The 22,627-nt window shown below is 39.2% G+C and overlaps 1 protein-coding gene across 1 annotated transcript in view; it reads left to right on the top strand.

The window, feature by feature from the left end:
• LOC116322741 (CUB and sushi domain-containing protein 3-like) overlaps window positions 1–22,627 on the top strand; it is a 374,565-nt gene that overhangs the window by 176,141 nt on the left and 175,797 nt on the right. The window contains exon 5 of the mRNA XM_039605961.1: window positions 20,912–21,119. Within this exon, the coding sequence (XP_039461895.1) occupies window positions 20,912–21,119 (208 nt within the window). The remainder of the gene's footprint in view (window positions 1–20,911; window positions 21,120–22,627) is intronic.

Genomic DNA, 22,627 nt, shown 5'->3' with positions numbered 1-22,627 from the left:
TGCTCTTTCTTTTGAACAAAACAAAAATATTCTGGTAGATCTTGAAAGACTAGCGATTCATTAGTCACTGGTAAGTTCAAAACAGTACTCTGGCAGGGAAAGTGTTAAGAATGCTTACATCAGGATTGCCTCGCCACCTGTCTCTGTTTATTCATTTACCTTTTGCTATGTTTTGTTGTAATGCCAACAATATATATAGCTCTTGTTTATGGCTTGCAACTCCATATACATACAGTAAACTGCTTCTCGGTATTTCATAGATGTTATTTTTTAATGCTGTTAATCATTATCTGACCAGATAAACTCCAGTACCGACGTGGATGTAGATACAGACAGCAGATGCATGATTCTTTTATATTACATATGAATGGATAATTCTCGGCTACTGAGAAGCTGAGAGTGAGAACACCTGGTGTGGGGCCAGGGGGTCCCACAGGAAACCTGTGTCTTTGAAGGAACTGATCTGTGTTAACCAAATGTGGTGGTAGTAGAACTTCTGTCATTCGTCTCAATAGAAGGCACCTTCCATAGTGAGATTCCTCACTATGTTTTCACAAAACGGGGATTACGCTAGTAACCAAACATACGGACAAGTGATTCTTTCTATATAACATAGGATGTCACATATATTGTTGAAATTGAATTAATAGCTGTACTTAACATTTAGCAGTGAATGGCACTAATGCATGCATCGCACCTGAAGTTGCTTATTCAAATTGTATGTGCAGCACTGCAAATGATAGACTGCTACATATATGTGAAAGCATGTCACATATATGTAGCAGTAGGCTATATGTTGGATATATCAAGTGTCTGTATTCTTTATCTCTTTTACTGGAGGTTTTGAAAACGTGAACTTCCCGAGGCAATGCATGTTTTAAACACAGACAGACATGTTGTGAATAAGATATTAGAAGCATGTTGCATTGCATTTCTCCCAGAGGAGAACTTTAGCCTCATAAATAATTCACAATAACACAGTCTCTCATGAATGCAATGCACACTACCCACTAACAGCACAGATGCACTTGCCCATGCAGGGTTTTGCGTGCACACACCCACACACACATACACACACAAACAAAAGGCACTTCCTGTATTGATCACTGGTTATTTAAACTGCTTGAAATGTATTGTTCCTGTAAGAGGGTGGATTAGTAATCAGCAGTGTTGGGACTAACGCGTTATTAAGTAACGCGTTACAGTAACTACGTTATTATTGTGTTAACGAGCACGGTAACTAGTTATTATGCCAAAACCAGGAACGCGTTACTCGTTACTAGGATTTAGATAGGCTCGTTACTCGTTACTTCGTGTGGTGGATATCGCGGAGCTTCCACAGATTCAATAACATTAGCAAGTGGTGGAAGCCAGCAGGTGGATGAAGGAAAAGGGAGGCAAGAGGAGAGACCCGAAGCGGCCGCCGGTCCGCGTGTCAGGTGAACTGAACTTCAGGTAAGAAGTTATGACCTGCAGTCTATCTGAGTCAGATATAAACCAAGTTTAGGTGGAGTTTATTTTCGGTATGCTGACATTTTCGTACTGCGTGCTAGCTAGCATGACGGAGTTTCCATACAGCTGGGTGGGTGCTATGTTACTGATGTTGAACTTTATTTTGTTCATATGGTTAATTATTAGAGTTGCCAACCGTGCCCTAAAAAACAGAATCGTCTCGTATTCAGAGAAAATATTACGCGTTTCGTACTGAGGTGAAAAGGAACACAGTTTGTCCCGGACTTCAGCTACAATGAAAAAGACATGAAGCTGAAGCTGCACAGCTGCCTCTTCTTCTCTCATTCTCTCCTCTCCTGTTTCTACTTCAATCAGGAAACTGATCAATGATCAGCTGATCGGCTTTTCTCTCTTGTTTATTTATCGCCCACTTTGCGCCAGAAAGAGGAAACCAGCGGATGTCGCGTTAAACAACAGCAGCACGTTTAAGCTTGATCAGCTGTTGTTAGAATTTATTTAATATTAATTGCTAGTATCAGCTGATGTTTGCTGGAGCCACAGCTGTAAAGCTGCTGGTCATGATATCGGTTTGGTTATCTGGTGAGAGGGAAACATGCAGATGAAACCAGGAGATGTCCTTACTGAATCATCAGAGCTGAACAGGTGATGTAGAAACAGGTTTACCTTTTTGGGTGACATGAATGAGTTGAAGGAAGTTATGAACTGTTTCTGAGAGACAAATAACACCAGGATCCTTTTCTAAGTAGCTGACAGCTGGTAACTGTGCAGGGGCAGATCTAGCAAAGTGTTGCCAGGGGGCCAGGTAGGCCATTAACAGGGAAAGGGGGGGGGACAAGGAAATACTTTTCTTTATTATTCTCATTTAAAATGTCTCGCTTTAAAAAAAAATAATTATCTGAGTCTTACAACAAACAATTGATAGATTGATCCATATATACCATCAGAACAGTGTACATCACTGTCACAACAGTGTTTATTTTCATTCAAAGGCTTTATGATTTTTCCTATAATGGTGGGCCGGTCTCTAGTCAAAATGCCCGGGACGATTTTTTTGTCCCAGTCCAGCCCTGTATGCAGCTCATCTGCAGTCTGGTGTTATCTACATCTTCCTATTCAGAAGGCAGAATTTCCAAGTTTTGAGTACAATCAAAAGCACCACGACTGCAGTTTTTGTGTTGGATGTAAAAAGCAGGCTAGAATCATGGCGGCGGTCAACGACGGTCCAGGCGTGGGATTTCTCTCGTGGAAATGTGCACATTATTTTTTCCTTTCTATTGGTAGGTGGCACAGTGCACGTGTGGCAAGTAAGCAAGCTAGAAGACTGGCAGTCTGGCTGGGTATCCAGTTAGGGAAGCAACACATTAACAAGAGAATTCTGAGTAAAACCAAAGTTACTTTCCCTAGTAACTAGTTACTTTGAAAGTAACGAGTAACTTGAAGTAACTGAGTTACTTTTTTAGAGAAGTAACTAGTAATGTAACTAAGTTACTAATTTAAAGTAACTTACCCAACACTGGTAATCAGCGGTTGGAAAAAAGTGATAGAGACAGAAAACAAAAGGAGGAATGAGCAGAAAAGGTTGTAAAGTAGAAAGGCAAACTTGCAATATTCGTGTGAGAAACTACACTGATTCAGGGTAAAATTCATGGTCAGAGAAGGCAAAAACAGGGAGGAAAAACAAAACCGCGAAAAGTCATGGGAAATCAGAAAAACAAGGTGCTTCAGGCAGCTGTAGAAAGAAGGCTTCCAGCACTTTGTTCTCCCTCCTTCCATTAAACATTGAAGAGAGACAGAATGAGACAAAACCACAAGTGAGGAAGATTTCAAAATGGGGTATCAACCAGATACACACATGCACAAATGCATACAGAGGCAGACCTACAATTTCACACACTTAATCCTTGGGTTTCCATTATATATGCTCCTCTTCATTTTTGAATGCTAATGTCGCATTCTGTCACAAATTTTGCAGCTGTGTCAGTTATTTTCGGTAAGTGATATCATTATTCCCTAGACAAAAACTTCCTTCTTAGCAAAGTAAGCACTGGAAGAATGTCCCCAGTTTTAAGGTTTCCTTTAAGCTCTATCCTTGAAAGACATTTCTTCATCTTTCAGTCCTTAAGAGCTCCCTGCCCACATCCATCACTAACACACAGTAACACTCAAATCTCTGTATGTCTCCCAGTAATGTAATCAAAAATTCTTATTCTTATAAATCATTCTCTGTGTCGATCATTTTTCCTCCTTTCCTGACTCTGTCTGTTTAACAGTTTTGCCTTTCTGCACATCTCTACCTCCGTCTTTGGTCATTATCTGTATTCATATTTCTCTATCTTTCTGCTTATCTCACCATTGTTCTCACTAATGCTCTCAACCGTTGTCTTGATCCATCTCTTCTATCCAATATTCATCCATCTTTCTTTCTTTCCATCTCTTTCTCCTGCACCCAGTGCTCATGTCGTGTCTTCTAATTGGTTTTCTTTCCTTCCAGCCAGTCAGTTCTTCATTAAATAATCTGTCATCATCATGGTTATGTCTGTGATCTGTCTTTCCCTCAGCTAACATCTCTCTCTCTATATCTGGCTATCACACTCACCCTCTGCCTCTCACGCCTTTATCGAGACTCATCAGAATTTCATGACAGCTGTTTGATAGATACTACATCTCAAATGTAACTTAATGCATCTATATAGATTTGTCTGTCCTGAAAAAGCTCTATTGTTTCTTCTGCAGTATCTGGTGATGCGGATAGATGAGAATGTTGTTACTCTCTAACTCCATTAGAGAACTCTCCAACTCTCTTATGGCATACTCTGTTCTTATCAGGGCCTCATATTTCTTAAATTGTTTTATTTACATCACTCCAACAGTTGTTTCGGTGTGTTTAAACATACATCCCGCTGTAACACACAAAATCAGCCTGTCTGCCAACTGCTCCTACACGATTAAGAGTTGAGGTTCAGGTCCATTTTAGGCCCCTTGAAGTTCCTACAGGTATATGTATCAGATATGTCAATGTCATCTTGTTGCAACCACCTACCAATGAGCTGAAGTGACCAATCTCTATCATGTATACACCTAAAAAACCTTATCAACGCATTGTATCATTTGAACTTAATGACAGCAATATCAACAATAACAATTTCTAACCACAAAATCTGATTTATGCATGACATATTAAGACTTCATCATGTTCGGTAGCAGGTAAAAACTCAAATCACAGAACAAAAGTCTTGATTCATTTTTAATTTCATGGCACGTCTCAAAAAAGATGGGACAGGGCCATGGTTACCACTGTGCAGAATCCCCTCTTTTTTTAACAATAGCCCATAAACATCTGGGATCTATGGAGACCAGCTTCTGGACTTTTTGGAGAAGAGTGTTTCTCCCTTCTTGTCTGATATAAGCTTCTAACTTCTTGATTTCATGATACACCAAATGTTTTTAGTTGGCGAAGGATCCGGACCGGAGCCAGGTCAGTTCAGTACCCAGACTCTTCTACTTTGAAGCTACGCTGTTGTAATAGGTGCAATATGTGGGTTCTTGCAAGGCATTCCCTCAAAAAGATGGGAGCATATGTTGCTTTAACATTTGTCTCCACTGTTCAGCTTTGATGGCTTCTTTTCAGATGTGTAAGTTTCCAGTTCCATAAGCACTGATGCACCTCCATAATAACAGAGATCCAAGCTTTTGAACAAGCTGGATGGTCCCTCAGCTCTTTTGTCCGGAGGACCGCTGTCCATATTTTCAATAACAAATTTCAAGTTTTATTTTGTCTCACAACAAAAGAGCTTTCCATTTCACTTCAATCACTTTTAAATGAGCTTTGGCCATGAGAACCTAGTGATGTTCACATATGGCTTTTTCTTTATATGTTAGAGCTTTGACTTTCATTTGTGGATGCCACGGTGAATTGTGTCCACAGTGATTTCTATAAGTGTTCCTCAGTCCATGCAGTGATTTCTATGACAGGTTCATGCCTGTTTTTGATTCGCCGATGCCTAAGGTCCTGAAGACCCCAAGCAACCAATATTGATTTTCATCATTGTCCATTGTGCACAGAGATTTCTTAAGTATTGGAGAATATTTAGATCAAATTATATACATATAGATGTCTTCAGAAATCTTTGTTTTTTCAAATAGGTGAACCTCTGACCATATTTTCAGAAACCGTGCCACTCCAAGATGCTCATTGTATAACTAATCATTTTACTGTCCTATTGCCAGTCAACCTAATTAGTTGTAAAATGTTCCTCCTCAAGCTGTTTCTTTTTATTACCACTTACTTTTGCAGCCTTTGGTTGCCCCTGTCCTAACCTTTTTGCCACGAAATTCACTCATTTTCTGTATTTTATTTTGAATGAAATATGGCTTTTTGAGATTTGCAGATCACTGTATTGTGTCAGTGTGAACTGTGTGTCAGGCAGTGTGTGACCCAGTGCAGGACTCAGAAGACCAGGAGTACAACTCAAAAAAATGCCCTATTGCTAAACTCCAACAAATATACGAAGATAAGCTGGACCAGAAGGGAGGACACAATACAGGGCAAGAGAAGACTGAGACAACATATACACAGAGGATAATGAGGGAACAGGCAACAGGTGCAAGGATAGCTGAAACTAATCACAGATAATTAGGCAGGGGAAAGCACAGGCGACAAGAGGTCACCAAAATAAAACAGGAAATGACTAACACTGACTTGGACTAAGACACTTGACACAGAGAGTAGTCTGCCTATCTCACAGACAAGATAGACTTAACGCTAAGGACAAAACACAGACAAGACTGAGACAGACTGGACACTGATGGGAATTAACATCATCTTACCAAGAACTACAACCAAAGATAACAGACGTAGAAACACTAAGAAATACATTCATACCAAGAGGACTAAATATAGGACTTGAACAGAAATTGTACCTTAAATTAAAAAAAAGACATCATGAGCCCACAACATAAACTCTAAACCGTGGGTTAACGACTCATCACATTATAAATTTATATAAATCATATCGAATCAAATCATTATGTGTGTCTTTGCCATTTGAGTTTTTTCCTAGTGGTTCTGGTTAAATAAACTGAGTTCCTGAAACTGAATAAAGAGCTTTATGATATTGGTTTAAAAAGAAACCAAAATAAATACATAAATGCACATAAAAGCTAAACCTTCACAGACAAACCACAGGGATTTCATTCCATTTATACCAGTCAAATATTTACTGAGTGAAAATGTCAAAGCTTAGATGCTAGACTTTTCACTCTCCTCTTGTCTTTGCTTCCTATCTTTGTCTATCTTTATCTCTTCTGATCAGTCTTTGACCTTTCTCTAGTTTCTTCTTTTCCTTTTGCTTTTTGATGAAACACTTGATGTTTCTTGTGTGGAAGGCTTTTTTCACTTTTCACAAAAACACACACATAAACAACTACAGTCTTTTAAAATCTCACCAATTGGAAATTTATGGTTATATCTTTTTTTTTTCATTAGTCGGTTTATACTTCACCTTTTCTATCCATCATGCCGATTGCATATTTACAGTAATCTTGTAATCAAAGAGGCTTCTTATCAGATATCATAATGGTTGCTGTAATACAATACAGTATGATAATACTGTGTAACACAGCCTGTGGGTTCACAAACTCAACAAGTGGGAGTTTGAAAAGGCAGGTGAGTGAAGGATAGCTCTCACTAGTCATAATAATTGAACAGAAACAAAAACGTTTTGTGTGGTAGGTCAGTATTTCTGTAATGAGTAAGATCCATTAGCAGTGAACCAAAAAAGGTCAGAAACACACTGAGAATTACTGATGTGATTTACTGGTAGTCCTTACATATGATGAGTGTATGTATTGATCACATAGGGCTAAGTATCAACTTTAGAGTAGTCCGCTGAGCCTTTATGGACGTGATAGATCTATGAAAGGACATGTTGCAGTCACCTTTTTGTTAAAGCCTGTTTAGACTATAGACGGACTGCCAGAAACTATTTGGAAGTGGCCACTTGAGGTTTTGTCTCATAAGCATTTTTGAGAGACTGTCAACACTAGAGACATGTGGCATTTTGCTATCAAATTCTTTGTGACAGTACCTTATTACAGTGACTATAGTTGGTGACAGTAATCTAATAAGTCTTTTTAGAAAGACACATCACTTTTCATAGTTTGTCATTTTTATTTCATTTTATGGTTTTATTTGTTTCATACTTGTATATGTCCTCTCTAATCCATCTATTATCTTAGAGACCATTTTTGTTCACCCACTGAAAGTTTAAGGGTAACCTATAAAGTTATCTTGTATGAATCCAAGCACATTCATGCAAGTGGGTCAATTCTAAATGTGATGCCAGTCAGCTTATTGCCAAACCGCAACCCTTCCTGATGTTATTATTTAATTAAGCTGTAATGACTGCATTTGTTTCCACTTTGATTGAGCCCACAATAATATGTTTTCACCAATTAGATGCAACTTTGGCTAAAGTACTGTACACATTTGCATTATTGTCCTCCTTCTCAGTGCAAAGAAACTTGCATCAACTCTCTCTCTCTGTATCATATATAAAGCTGAGCAACGACACTCGATGACAGCTTTAACCACACTGACTAACAAGTTTTGCGAGAACCTTTTAGCATGACGCTAAAGCAAGAAGCACCCTTGGCTTACCATACATTTTCAGCACGACTGTTAAACTGCTAATCATCGAGACGTATGAGTCATTTAGTGATAATTAGGCTGTGTGTTTAACTGTGTTTAAAAAACCAATAGATAAAAGAAACACCATCACTGACCTAAAATCAGGAAAAGATATAAGAGGAAAAAGGGACAGGAGGAGGGAAGCGAATATGATTGGAGTGAAGAGACTGAAAAGCCGAATGTATATCGTCAGGGCTGTGATGCGTTAAATTCTCCATATGCAGCTATTTGTTTAAGATGTCAGGATTGACATTTAACACTCACCAACACCTACTCACCAGGGTCTCTCCTGCGTACATGGATGAAGGCACAGTCAAACAGTCAAGCACATGAGCCAGAGACAGGTGAATATAGTTATCCACACTTTCTAACATGCATAGAAAAAATAGATATATTCACACTCAATAAAAGAGCGAAAGAAATAAGATGTGAATGATTGAGTGGTAATACCGAATATGTCAAAACTTTAGGAGTTTGTCATTACAGTTAATAATTTATAAACTCTGTTTAATTACCGGATGAGAAAATGGATAAGACAGATTCATCCATCTCAATGCTGCTGCAAAGTATCATCCAGTCTCACTCTTTTTATTCACCCACGCTGTTGTCATTTACTTCAACAAATCTTTAACTTCTGTGACCTTGCATTTTGCTTTTATTCAGACTTCTAAGCTCCCAAAAGTACTCGTGAAGCGTTCTGCAGTAAAACATTGAAATGTAGGCGATCCTGCCATCTATCATTGTCATTTTGTCGGAATATCATTTTAACTTCATCTGCTTGGTTCTCGGAGTGAAAAATGCTCACGTATATTCAGCAAAAGCCAAGTTATGTGATATCATCAATCTGAGGTAGAAGCTAAGTGGGGTAAGTAACAGGGGTCAAAGAGTACCAGTTACAGGAAGAGGTGATCACAAAATAATGAGTTAACTTTATTTGTTACCAGGACTCCATATATGATTCAGTAAGTCAGGGTCACACGACGACTGTAAGAATGATAATTATGATAGCAATCTATCTATCAATCTTTTTTCTCTTTTTATGTCTCAATCTGTTGATTTACCGTTTTATCACTCTTCTGGCCTAATTGGTCTAAATGTCAGGGTGTTAGTTGACTGGCAGACAGCATCTGTTCTCTGATTTGTGGACAGATGGTGGGAGGAGTTGAAGGTCAGCGTGGTTACTGGTTGTGTGTGGGTGGGTGTGCGACCTAATCGCTGTAACTGTTCATCGAAAATGTAACGCTGCCAAGAAGAGCACAGCAACCAATATGTTTACAACAAGTTTTTAAAGGGTTACAGAAAAATCTGACAGACATAAGCGGGTGTAAAAAGGAGTAGTGGAACCCACACATACAAAGGACTGAATTTGAAGTTACTAAAGCCAAGTTACAAAGAGAGCTGCTAGCTCAGTGTAGACATAAACATAATTTTACCTGAGTGCTTTAAAAACACTCCTGCACCTCATGGTCACAAGCTTCAGCTTATACAGAATCAAACAGAATCAAAGCAACATAAATGTAAACCCCAAAAACCTCTCCTAGAACATAAGTAAAGAAATGATTCAACATCTTAGTGACCGTCTCAAAAGCAAAGCTGGTGTTTGTATGACAGAAATGGCAGATTCTAGGTGTGAGCAGGATACATTCTCTAAATAAGAAAAAAAAACAAAGTCTTTTATCCAGGCTGGTTTGCATTTGACAAAAATAAAATGCCTTTGGTCAACCTGTTTGCTGCATTGCAGAATAGCTGCCAAATAACATGTGGCCAGATGGTGCGAACGCTGTTCTTTTTTTATGCATCACTTTGCATATCTACTTATAAATCAACGCAAAAATAATTTACTCAAAGAGTACATTAAGACAGGCATTGTTCCTGGAAGTTTTAAAGGTTAATATCTAGTTCCTTTGTGCTTCAGTGAACTGAAGGGTACCCTTTAAGAATAATCCTGTATCCTATTACACATGCTGCAATGCTGAAGCATCATGAAAGGCAAACGATGGTCATACTTCTTGTCGAGAGAAAAGAAAATAAGAATAAAACAAAAAGTGCAAACATAGAACATCTGCTCCGTTTTTAGGTAAGCCTGAAAAATAATCAGCTCTGTTATGTGAAATTAAACAAATGGTTAAGATCCTGCAACAGGTAAACACAGAAAATCAAACATAAGCAAATTTGTGGCACTGTCCATGTTAACCTTTTTTGCACTGGAAGTCATATTCCCTTGAGTTGTATCACTTCTACTGAAGCACATATTCAAATAGCACTTAGATAGATTAGATCTACTAGAGAATTATAAAGTTAATCAGCTTGCAGCCATTGTTCATTGTTAAATTTGGCTGTTCCCCAGGTTTCCACAGAACATTACTTAAAATGTAGGACGAGAAATTAAAACGTCAGAAGTCACATGTTACATTAATTATAGACTGTCTGCTAAACTAAAGGATTTTAGGAGGTATATGTCAGCGGAATCACTGGATCAGTTGTATCCCAAGCATGTTCAGGCAAGCGAAATTGGGCAGTTAAAGCAGTACAATCAATCTATTTAATCAATAAATGGAGATAAAAAAGCAACTTTCTCACAGAGGATTTGCTAAGTAAGTAATACAGGACTGCAATCAGCAAAGCTGTTGTCTAAAGAAGGCTGTAAGTAAAGGGGCAATGATCTCTAAACCACTTAACCTGGGAGAGGGGGACAAGGCCGGTCATTTGAGGTGGACGGAGACACACTGGCTTTTCTAAGTAGATGAACAATAGTCCTGTTTACTGATCGATCCAAAACATGGTTTGTTGAGGGTGCTAAGGGTGTAGGGAAGAGAGGGAGGAAATGTGATACTGCATCAAACCCACAAATGGTGGTTATAATAATGCCACCTGCACATCCTTCTCACTTTGATGGAGTTTCCTCTACAGATACCTGACCTCAACCCTTCTCAACAACCTGTTTTTAGCCCATCCTTAGCTAATTTGAGATGGATTTGGGTGGAAAACTGAATGTGAGACTTAGTGCTTAAAATAAAGGGAGGGGGCAAGTTGCATTTTATTTTGTAGATCCTCGGTAAAAAATAGGTTGCATTGGAATGTTTTTTTTTAATTTCCAGATGAGATTGTATGAGTTTAAAGTCGCATTTATATATTTTCCCAGTTATTTTCACTGCAAAGCTTATATGCACATTGATGCTGGACTGTATCCAAAAGCTAAGTTGAATTCCGTTCACAATGCCAAAGTTTCCCTTAGTTTGGCAGACGCAATGGCATTGCCTGAAAGGTCTTATTCTTATACATCCATATCCACTTAACGGGCTCTGGCATGACTGAATTGTGAAAGTGACATTGAGACCGCAAGTGAAATTGCGTCCTCTGTATAGTTAGGCAACAGGGCACACAGAGTACAGCTGTGTGATGAAGATCATCTGGTAATGTTTCAGAGCAGAGGCTAATTACTTATACATAACTACCTAACCCTTACCCATTTATGTGGACGTCTTCCTGTATATTTCATGTGTATTCAGTCATTGATAGTAGGTAAGCTTAGGTATGAAAGGTATAGTAGGGGTGGTGAGGGAGAAAGAGGGGTGGCAATATATATTCAACTTTACAGTACGAGGGTGGGGGCAAGAGGTTGATGGATGGGTGGATGGATGTAGATAAGAGAGCAGAAGGGATGGATGGCTACAGCCTGAAGACAGAGGGGAAGAGAGGATGATGTAGATGGCCCATAATCCTTAGAGGCTGACAGCACACGGGGTCTTCCGTGATTGAAGTCTGTGTGTGTGTGTGTGTGTGTGCGCGCGCGCAAATCTGATGGTGATAGTGATCTGCCTATCAAAGTGATGCAGGAAAGGAGATGGAGTTATGGGACAGAAGGAAGGAAAGGGGGTGGAGGGGTTGCAGGGGGTGGCGTGGGGGAGGTGGGACAGACAGTGAAAGGAGAGGAGAGAAAGAGATGAGGCCAGAAAAGCCATTAAACATAAAATCAATCAGCAGAAAGACAGCGCGAGAGAGTAAGAGATGGAGAGTGAAATGCAAAGAGAGTAAGATCTTAAAGAAAGACACAGGGAGACAGAGAGGGATAAAGAAGGAATCCTCAGATGACTGCGATATTGATGACAGCACAGTAGGGAAGACGGGATGAACGGATGGGAGAGAGGGAAGCAGGATAAGGAGGCTAAGAACGAGTGATCAAAGCACCCCGGGCCATGTGAGAGAAGGAGCGAGAGAGAGAGTGAGATGGAGAGTTGGGGGGTGAGGGGGATGATGAGGAAGGAGATGGTAGAGTGAGTGGGGATGAATTTGAAAAAGAGAATGAAGTATAAAGTGTGTGTGCGTGTGTCTGGGTTGGTGGGTGGGGGCTTAAGCTGTTTTCACATATGAACTGGAAAATCAGGTTGGGACATTGTCTGAAAATGTCCTTTCTCACAAACCCTTCTGATGTGTTACTGTACTGGCTTGGTCCTCGAAGGACGCAGACTGAACACTCCCTCGCTGTAAAATCATCGGACATTACTCGTGCTGTTCTCACTTGGACACTATTGGACATCACACTAGAGAGCTAGACGGTTAAAGACTGTTGAATGTCTGATCTGACTGCATTAGACATTTGTGTTCTCACATGCACTGCTGATGTATAATGTCTGGACAAGTTTGGGACTGCAGCGCGTGGGAGAAACAGCTTAAATGAGCGGAGGGCAGTGGAGGACATGCACTGTTTTACTACGAAAAATAATCTTCATGCAGCAAAGGGAAGAGGAGGGGTGTAGCAAGCGGAGACCAGTAGGGAAGAAAAGAGAGATGGTGTTACAACAACAACCAGAGAGGGAGCGAGAGGCGGAAAGGCAAAGAAAAGGCCAGCACCAACTCACTGATGTGATAAGAAATGAAGGCAACATGGCAAACACTACCTCTCTTTCCCTCTCACACGCTAACACATAAAGCACCCTCTTCCATACACACACACACATGCACACTTTCCCTCCTCCTGTGGGTCAGTGCACTGGGGCATGAGTATGTGTTGCGCCTCCCCAGGTTACTGTCTGAAATAAAAGCAGAGAAGAGATCACAGCAGTGCACACAGACAGCGAAGCAGTCTCTGCCTATAGATTTATTTAGGTTGATCCTCCATGATGGGATCATAAGACATTTCTTCAGTTCTTTGTGAGTCTCTCACCTGTAGTGTGTCATTTGAAACAAAGTTCACCAGCAAGTGTTAATTAATCAAACATCAGATGTCTTAAAAACACAACAGGCTAAAATATGCACCCAACCTCAATCTTGGGGGCTTACTGTTGCACATCACGCCACTTATATTTTACAGTGTTAGCACAGGTAATTTTAGCTTGAATTGGTACTGGCTGAAAAAATGGGCAGTTTTTTGGAAGTCCATGGGTCTGAATGTTGTAGTGTACACATCACCTAAAGCGAAACCAGTGTCATGATATACTCGTGATGTGCAAAGTGCATCAAATTATATACTTATTGCTAATTATTAGCTATATGCAGATCTATTCATGGATGCTGATTCATCCATTTATATTTCTTTAGATAAGTGAGCAGCATGGTGGCACAGTCTTAAATGTGTACTTATATGGTGCTTATGTACTTTAGATGAGCACTCAAAACACTTTTTACTACAATCCTCATTTACACAATCACACACACATTCACACAAGCACTTTTTTTCTATACATAAGCCTTTTGTCTAACATTCACACGCACACTATTTCATTGGAGGCAACTCGGGGTTCAGGATCTTGCCCGAGGATACTTCGACATGCAGACTGGAGAACCTGGAGAATTGATCCACTAACCCATACTACCTCCTGAGCCACAGCTATCCCCACAGTAGTTACGGCTGTTGCCTCACAGCAAGGGGTTCAAATCCAGCCTGGGGTCTTTCTGTGTGGAATGTGCATGTTCACCCATGTATCTACGCAGTTTCTCTCCGGGTTCTCTAGCTTCCTGCCACAGTCCAGGCATGCATGGGGTTAGATTTGTTGGTGATTCTAAATTGACCATAGGTGTAAATGTGAGCGTGAATGGCTATTTGTCTGTGTTAACCCTGCAACAGACTGATGACCTGTCCAGGGTGTACTCTACCTCTCGCCCCATGACAGCTGGAATAGGCTCCTGTGACCCTGGTTTGGATAAGCTGAAGAAAATGGATGGATAGATAAGATATGATCTGGAAATAACCATTGCTCTTGATATAATAGCTTTAGGCTGACCGTTACAGACAGTTGTTGGTCCAATCTTAACAGCAGTTTTAATTGATATTTTAAAAATAATCATTATCAGTCATTTTGTAATAATGTAATAATCAACCAGATTTATTTTTGTGTGTTCAAGTGAGCTTATGTGTTGCCTGTAGGTGCAGCAATCTCTGTGTTCCTTCATTATCAGCCACATATTAAATTAAAAGCTTAACTGATTTACAATCTTGATCAGACTCATTTGTAATAAAATTCCATTTTCGATCTCACTGAAGTTGTGGTCTCCAAAATGAAATAATAAAGCTAGTTAGTTTTGAGCATTGTACAGAACAGAGTTGCCTAACCAGAACATATGGCCCTTTATCACTGGTGATTGATGACACAGCTGCTTGTATCATCAGCTGGCGCGAAGGTCAAGAACATTTTTTGACAATTTCGCAGCACTACAATAGAGGCGATGAGTAACTTTTAACTGCAGTAAGCCAAGGCAAACGCAAACGGAGGAGAGACGCTCTGGCAGCTAATAATGAGATCCCAAGTGGTGTCTGGTGTAGTCACCCTAAGGTGTTGTTCCAAGGCATCTTTTGTCTTGGTCAGTGTTGGAGGATTGATGTGCTAGATTGCATCACATAATCCTTAAGCACAACCTTTAAGGCTCAACATTCTCAAGAGAGCTGTTTGATGAGGGAAATGGAAATGTCTGATAACGTTTCATGACAAAGTGTTGAGCCTGCAAGTATAGGAAAAAATGTGATTGAATGATGTTAAACTTTTTTTGACCCGGGGTATTAAAAGAAATAAATGAATCATTGCAGGTGTTTGAAGAACATTATGTAATTTCTGAAAGTGAAAATAATTATATGCTACCTTTATCTGGGAAGACATGATAAGATGGGAGTTTTGTGCATATTTATAATTAAGTAAATACAGTTTAAGCCAGTGTCTCATTGTAATCTGGACAACAGGATTGTTGAGCTACTGTTGGAGCTTACAGGGAAATAAAGAGAGCAGGCCAAGACAGCTCAATGGGTAAAGCAGACTAACGTATCAGGCATTTTTTTAGTCAATTAAAGGGTTAAAATTAGAAAAAGTTACATTAATTATGCTGCATTCCTTTTATACTGCAGCTGAGACAGACCAGGAAGCAATAGGAGATGTAAGGTTAGGCATGGTAATATTTAACACTGTCACACAGATGTGTCATTATGATTGATCAGGCAGGAGCAAGCAGTATCCAAAATTAGCAGGTGCAACAAGGAAATCTGACTAGTTTCATGCCATGTCTGCTGCACACTAACAGAAGGTAATCAGAGTTGGCTATAGGTATCACACCCTCCCCTGTGAACACGCAACAAATGTCTCTTTTTATTAGAGCAGCTGCTCCTGAAGCGGTCTCTGACCAGGCCTGCCATTACTAGATGACACACAACAGAATTAGCGAGGATCCTAATTGCATCATGTGTCAGCTAAAATGATAGCTTTCATAATGAGTTACAGGCTCCATATTTTCATACAATAATGATAAATTTGTAAAAAGGCTTTTGTCAAAGCATGTAACAGCAAGCTTTGACAATAAACAATATTATTTCATAAAATATACAGTGCTCTGAAAAATGTGTTTGCTCCTTTCTGATTTCTTATTTGTCACACTTACATGTTCAGATCATCAAAAAAAATGATATTAGACAAAGATGTGCAGTTTTTCTATCCAAATCTACCTGGTTCTGTGTGAAAAAGTAAATGTCCTCTGTTGTTCAGCCATGAATTAACTGTGATGAGACACATTTTTTGAAAAAACTGAGTCCAGCTTCATGAGCCACTCCCAGGTCTGATTACTGCCAGACCTGTTTAATCAAGAAACCACTTAAACAGAAACTGTCTGACAAAGTGAAGTAGCCTAAAAGAGCTAAAAAAGGAACACATAATGCACTATCTAAAGAAACAGATGAGACATCTATCAGTCTGTAAAGGCTTTCTAAGGCTTTGGGACTCTACTGAATCACACTGAGAGGCATTATTCACAAATGGAGGAAATGTGAAACTGGTGAACCTTCCCAGGAGCAGCCAGCCTTGCAAAATTACTCCAACAGTGAATCGATGGCTCATTCAAGAAGTCCCAAAAGACCCCAGAACAACATCTAAAGAACTTCAGGCCTCACTTGCCTCAGTTAAGGTCAGAGTTCACGGTTCAACAATAAGAAAGAGACTCGGCATAAATGGCATCCATGGGAGAGAAAAAAGTTGAACTTTTTAGAAGGTTTGAGTCCCGTTACACCTGATGTGAAACTAACACAGCATTTCATAAAAAGAACATTATATTAACAGTCAAACATGATGGTGGATGTGTGAAGGTCTGGGGCCGCTTTACTGCTTCAGGACCTGGACAACTTGCTGTAACTGATTAAACCATTAATTCTTTACCAAAAAATCCTGAAGGAGAATTTGCAGCCATCAGTTTGTGTCCTAAAGCTCAGGCTCACTTGAGTTATGCAGCAGGGCAATGATCTGAAACACATCAGCGACTCTACCTTTGAGTGTCTTAAAATAAACAAAATGAAGGTTTTGAAGTGTCGTACTCAAAATCCAGAATTAAATCAGATCGAGATGATTTGGTATGACTTTAAACAGTTCGGCCGTGCTTGAAAACCCTCCAGTGTGGCTTAATTATAACAATTCTGCAAAGAAGAGTGGGACAAAAATTCTCCACAACAACGTGAAAGACGTATTGCCAGTTACCACAGATGCTTGATTGCAGTTCTTCCAGCCAAGTGTAGCACAACCAGTCATTAGGTTTAGGGGGCAATTACTTTTTTACATTGGGCCAGATAGGTTTGGATAACCGTTTCCCATCTGAGAAATCATAACTTACAAATTGCAATTTGTATTTACTCGGATTATCTTTGTTCAATATGAAAATTAGTTGCTTAGATGATCTGAAACCTGAAAATACAGCACAGCACTGTATGAAATGACACTGTCTTTTGTTATATGTAGTCAATAATACTATAGTTTTCGTTCGGGTGCTAACTGGCAGACAGCTTCCAGCTCTTTTAAATCACTTTCTTGTCTGTGGTTTGTGAAGTGCTGCAGCAGCAAAACTTTATTTGATGTGAGCTGCTGCCTCCCATCATCACACAGCACACTGCTGGGATGTTTTTCACGGAGTGCTGCAAACTCATCAATTCTAGATTCAGTTTAATTTGTCTGAATCCTGCGTTTTTAACATCTCTATATGGACACGTGTTCTTGCAAATAAGATAACTTATGGTTTTGGTTATTGCGTTTGACTCTGTGGAGTTATCAGCTCATGTGCTCTGAAGATTAGCGTTGTTGTTACTGGTCTTAAATTGACTGCTTGTGCACCTTCCTTTACTGTGACTGTGAGTGCCATTTATCTTTGTTTTGACAAGGTGTCTCTTTTAAAAGTGAGTTATAAAGTTTTTGCTATTTCCAGTATACAGGGGTGTGGGATATGTTTTGCAAACTGTAGATGTTTGATGTATCTTACACTGCTTTGGTACTGAAACTAGCCAGCGAGCTACTTCTGGATGCCTAATAATAAGCTCAGGAGATACTAATAAGAGAGGCTGTGCGACTCATACACAGGGGACACAAACAGGAAAATATTGTGTTGCTATCTTAAAACAATTGTTCTTTAATATCCAAATTTGTATTATTTTAAAGAAATCAGACACATCGGAAAAATATATCTGATACATCCTAGTTTAGTTAACATTTACTGCATTCATTTAAATCGAGCATTTAAATTAAAGCACGTAATTTTATATTCTGCAGATCAATGCAAGCTTTTTTTCTCCTTTTACAAGTTAATTTCCTTTTGCTCAATAAAACACACATCAGTGCACCTTGAGGATATTCCACCTGTCTCTCAGCCGTCACATCACTAAGCTGGAGGGCTAGTGGAGGTGTGTGCATGGGCGTGCACGTCTCCCTGTATGTGTGCGTGGCTGCAGGTGTGTGTCCACCGGTGCTTGTGGACGCCCTGCTGTTGTCATGATAAACCAGTGACAGCTGTCATCCTGCAAGCAGCTCATTCCCATGGTGTGGACACAGGCACACACACACACACACACACACACACACACACACAAGCATACGCATACACAAACAGACCACTGTTCATTGCACTCCTGCAAATGTGATGGGGTCTCAGCAGGTCTTGGTTCGGTGTGTTGGGTCATTTACACAAATCTCCTTACCTGTCGAGCTGAGGAATGAGAGTCTGCCTGGATAACTGAATGGTCTGTCTGTCAGTGCCTGCCCTGCCTGCCTGCCTGCTTGTCTGTCTGTCTGTCTATTTGTATGACTGACAGGTTCAAGGGCCTGTGTGAATTGTGTTAAATTAATAAACTGTTAACAAATTAATAATGCATGTCTGTGCTTCATTGTCAGCACATCAGCACCTGTAGTTCGGGACAATGCACAACATTTTTTTTCCATCCAGCAAATGTGGAACACCGCTTAATGTTTTGACACAGGCACCATTACTAATGACACAGAATCAGTGGAAATGTGTATTGTTCCTAACTTCATACTCTGATCTATTAAAAAAAAAGGAGTCTTGGTCTATTTTAAAATTCATTTTAATCCACTTACTTGATTCATTCTGTTTCTCATTTCCTATCTGGTGCTGTTTGCACAAACACTTTGCCTAATTCAATCTGATCTCTATTTTTTGTTTGCTTGTTTGTTTCACTATATTTCTGTTTGTCTCTATTTGTTCCTATCTATTTATGTTCCCCTGTTAGCCTCTTTGTATTTCCTGTCTCTACTCAGTGTTCTGTCCGATTTCTAGTATCTTTTAGTAACGTTTCTATTCATTTCTATGGGTTATCATCTGTTGCTAGAGTCTGTGAGTCTTTGACCAAAGTTATACTCTTCACCCATCCTGTGGGTGGAGCGTGGTTTGGTCCCTACCTTATCTCTGTCATCTGTACATGCATTCCCCCGGGGCAGCACTGCCTGGATGAGCTAGAAAAAGCGTGCATGTATACCTGACAGTGCCTGTCTACACTCTTGTAAAGGATATGTCTTTTTCACTATATCAGTGAGTGCAGTTTAAGGGACACGTATTTGGTATTCCTCTGTCATGTCTGAAACTGAATTATGTCAACATGGGAATTCCTTTTAATTGAGTGTCATCCCAAATTGCACTTGCTGGTGTGTATGAAAATGCATGTCTGCTTTAAGAGTGTGCTACATGCAGTATTGCCTCTTTTATGTATATAACTATAAATTATACAGGTATAATTTATACCATGTTTAAAGTTGGACGCTCTCTGAAAAAAAGGTTCAACATTGTATCTTTTCTCACTGTGAGACTGGCAAGGCTCAATTTGCTTTTGATAAGTACTGTTTAAAATGCCAAAAATAAGCATTTTCTTTTTAATATCCAGAAATGAATTGGGTATTTAAAACATAAGTGTAAATAAAAGTATTTTGAAAAAGTGAATTGAGCACACTCCTCTGAAATAACCTCCCGTACAGCCAGTGTCCCAGTGACACAACAAGGTCCAATGTAGTATGTTTTTTTCTCACTGAGTGTATCTGTATAAATTATATGTGTATAATTTATGCCGTGTGCACAGCGCAATCCATGTGTCTTTATCTGTTATACAATAATCAGTACTACTGTCAATTTGACAATGCTCGAAATCAGATGTGATCACCAATTAAAGAAAATCAGGCAAATCGATTTTCACATCTGTTCCATATGTTTTGAACCAAATCAAGGTTTAATTGAAAGATTAACTTTAAAACAGCCAATTGGGAAACATTTGAATCTAAAGTTCCTAGGTGGTGATTGGAGGAGACGAGAGCGGAGCTCAGGAATTGGAGAAACTGGAAACTTACCCTATTATTGGAGGAGAGGACAGCAGCTCTGGGTGTGACAGGAACTGCAGCCTAACCCTTAAACCCCACTTCTAATTCTAACTGGCTAAAAAAAAGCAATAATTTTCTATGACATGTACAGACTTAAAGGCAGATAACTTATAGTCCATAAAGGGCTGTTCAGAGTATCTACTATACGTGCTAATTTTCATATCTGAAATGCTATGTGAGCTCCATATTTCCAAAATATGGTTTGCTAATATGACTTTACAGTTGATGTGTCATGAGAAAGTTATCCATCTCTAACAATCAAGACACAGCATAACAATCACACTGTAGAGAAAAGAGTGAACCTGTAAGACTAAAAATTACAGTAACTGAGAAAAATCACTTCTTAGAGGGAGAGAGTTGGGGAGTTGGGCTGGCTGAACTTTAATCTTTAAGAGTGATTAAGAAATAATGTTAGCTATATTGAGAATGAGATCTTAATTGCTAATTTGGTAAACAGACAGAATCTATTATACTAAATTGTCCATTGACTCACCCAGTCTAATATAGCTGTGAAAATTAAAACAATTTATTCCAAAAGCAAGAAATTTAATTAAAAAAAAAAAAAAAAAAGTCCGCCCCTCGGTCCCTCCTCCTCTCCCTAATCCAGGTTTTCTATTTGTCACTCTGATTTGATTGACAGCTGAGGACACATGTGGGGGCACTGTGAGGGGCGGCAGTGGGGTGGTGACCAGTCCCGGTTACCCCGGCAACTATGGTAACCAAGCCGACTGTACTTGGATCCTATTGGCCGAACCTGGAGACACCATCTCTGTCATCTTTACAGACTTCCAGACAGAGGAAAAGTATGACTACCTGGAAGTGGAGGGATCTGAACCACCAACCATTTGGTGAGTCGTTGTATTTACTTTGCCATGCATGTGTTTATGTCCCCATCAAGGTATTGCTGGGAAATAGAATTGCTGACTTGTTACGTTGCAGTCGTTAATTGCAGAATGAACGACCTACAATTTAGTGTTAAATTCTGAGAAAAAGAGATGCATGCAATCATTCCTGTGATCAAAATGAAAGCAAGCTGTAGATGCTCTTATTGCAAAAAATGCCTTTTATGACAAGCAGTAAATGGTGGCTCAAATACTTACCAGTATAGCCTCATAGAACCTGCAGCTGGCCAGTAAAATAAAGAGTATAGCGGTTACAAGTTCCTGGTATATTTGTTGTCTTGTATGAAGTATAACAGTGGTGCTGGTTAAAAATTGAACTTTAAAAAAAAAAGATTTGGTTGACATTTGAGATCTGACATTTCTGCAAAAGCAGGTGTAGACATGTAGTTGCTGAGTTTATGGTTCAATTCAACCACACTTGGAGTACGGTAATAAAAAGTTAGAAAGGGTGATAAAAATAAGTTAGAACTCAAGTAAGAACAGGTAATAAAAAGAAAACATTATTATAGATATAAAAGTACAGTTTTTATTGCTTGTTTTGGAGGTATAACAGTTTTGACCTGTGACCTGTGTAAGTGTGTGCATCAGTTTCATGTACAGTATTTCTGCATGATTCTTGTGTACCTCACAGGAATTAACCGATCTGTGGTAGTTTTATAACCCCGTGTTTTCAGATGGTTCACTCATAACAATATTTTATCGCTCTGGCTGTTTATTGATTGTTGTTAAATTAGAGTATTGATCAACCATTGCCTTTGCTGTAACCAATTTGAATCTAATCATGGCCTCGGATTGGAGTGTAGGCATGCCTGTGTTGTTGGAAGGAAGTAATAATGGCCAGCTACCTGCTTTTAGGAAAGTGTAGGTGTATCTAGACAGGTGCTCACTTGTGTGATACTTGGAATTATGTTAAATGGAGTCAAGCTATGCTGGTCACATTTCACACATATCCCACATTGTGATAGTTGCTATATATAACTTTTAAGATGGCACATTTAAAACAACTGAAATAACAGTTGGATGGTATAATAACTACAAGTTACAGTAGATTTAAGAATACATTAAAAGCAAAATAATAACATACAACAAATATTAGCCAGTAAAAACTGGCTTTACAAAAGCCATAAGAAGTCTCCAGTAATGTGTTCTGCCAGTTTACTTTCTTGTACTATAGAATGAAATCTGCATTGATGTACTTATGTTATCATGCCCGATGGCCACAAATTCACAATGAGGAAAAAAAAGAACACTAATATTTTCAAATACAATTAAATAATTTGTAACAAAATTTCAGCAAGCATAAAGCCATTTAGATAATTTGTATCTTGCTTTCACTTTGAACCGGGGGCAAATACAAAACCTTACTGCTGTAAAAACTCACCTTCTTAGGAATATTTACAACCAATATTTATGGCTCAGTTAGCTTGTTGGCCTTTGGGGGAAAATGTGATGCT

The sequence above is a fragment of the Oreochromis aureus genome, linkage group 22, assembly GCF_013358895.1.
Source record: "Oreochromis aureus strain Israel breed Guangdong linkage group 22, ZZ_aureus, whole genome shotgun sequence".
Taxonomy (NCBI): Eukaryota; Metazoa; Chordata; class Actinopteri; order Cichliformes; family Cichlidae; genus Oreochromis; species Oreochromis aureus.
The sequence above is the reverse complement of the archived record's forward strand: the minus strand, read 5'-3'. Positions and strand labels throughout refer to the sequence as shown.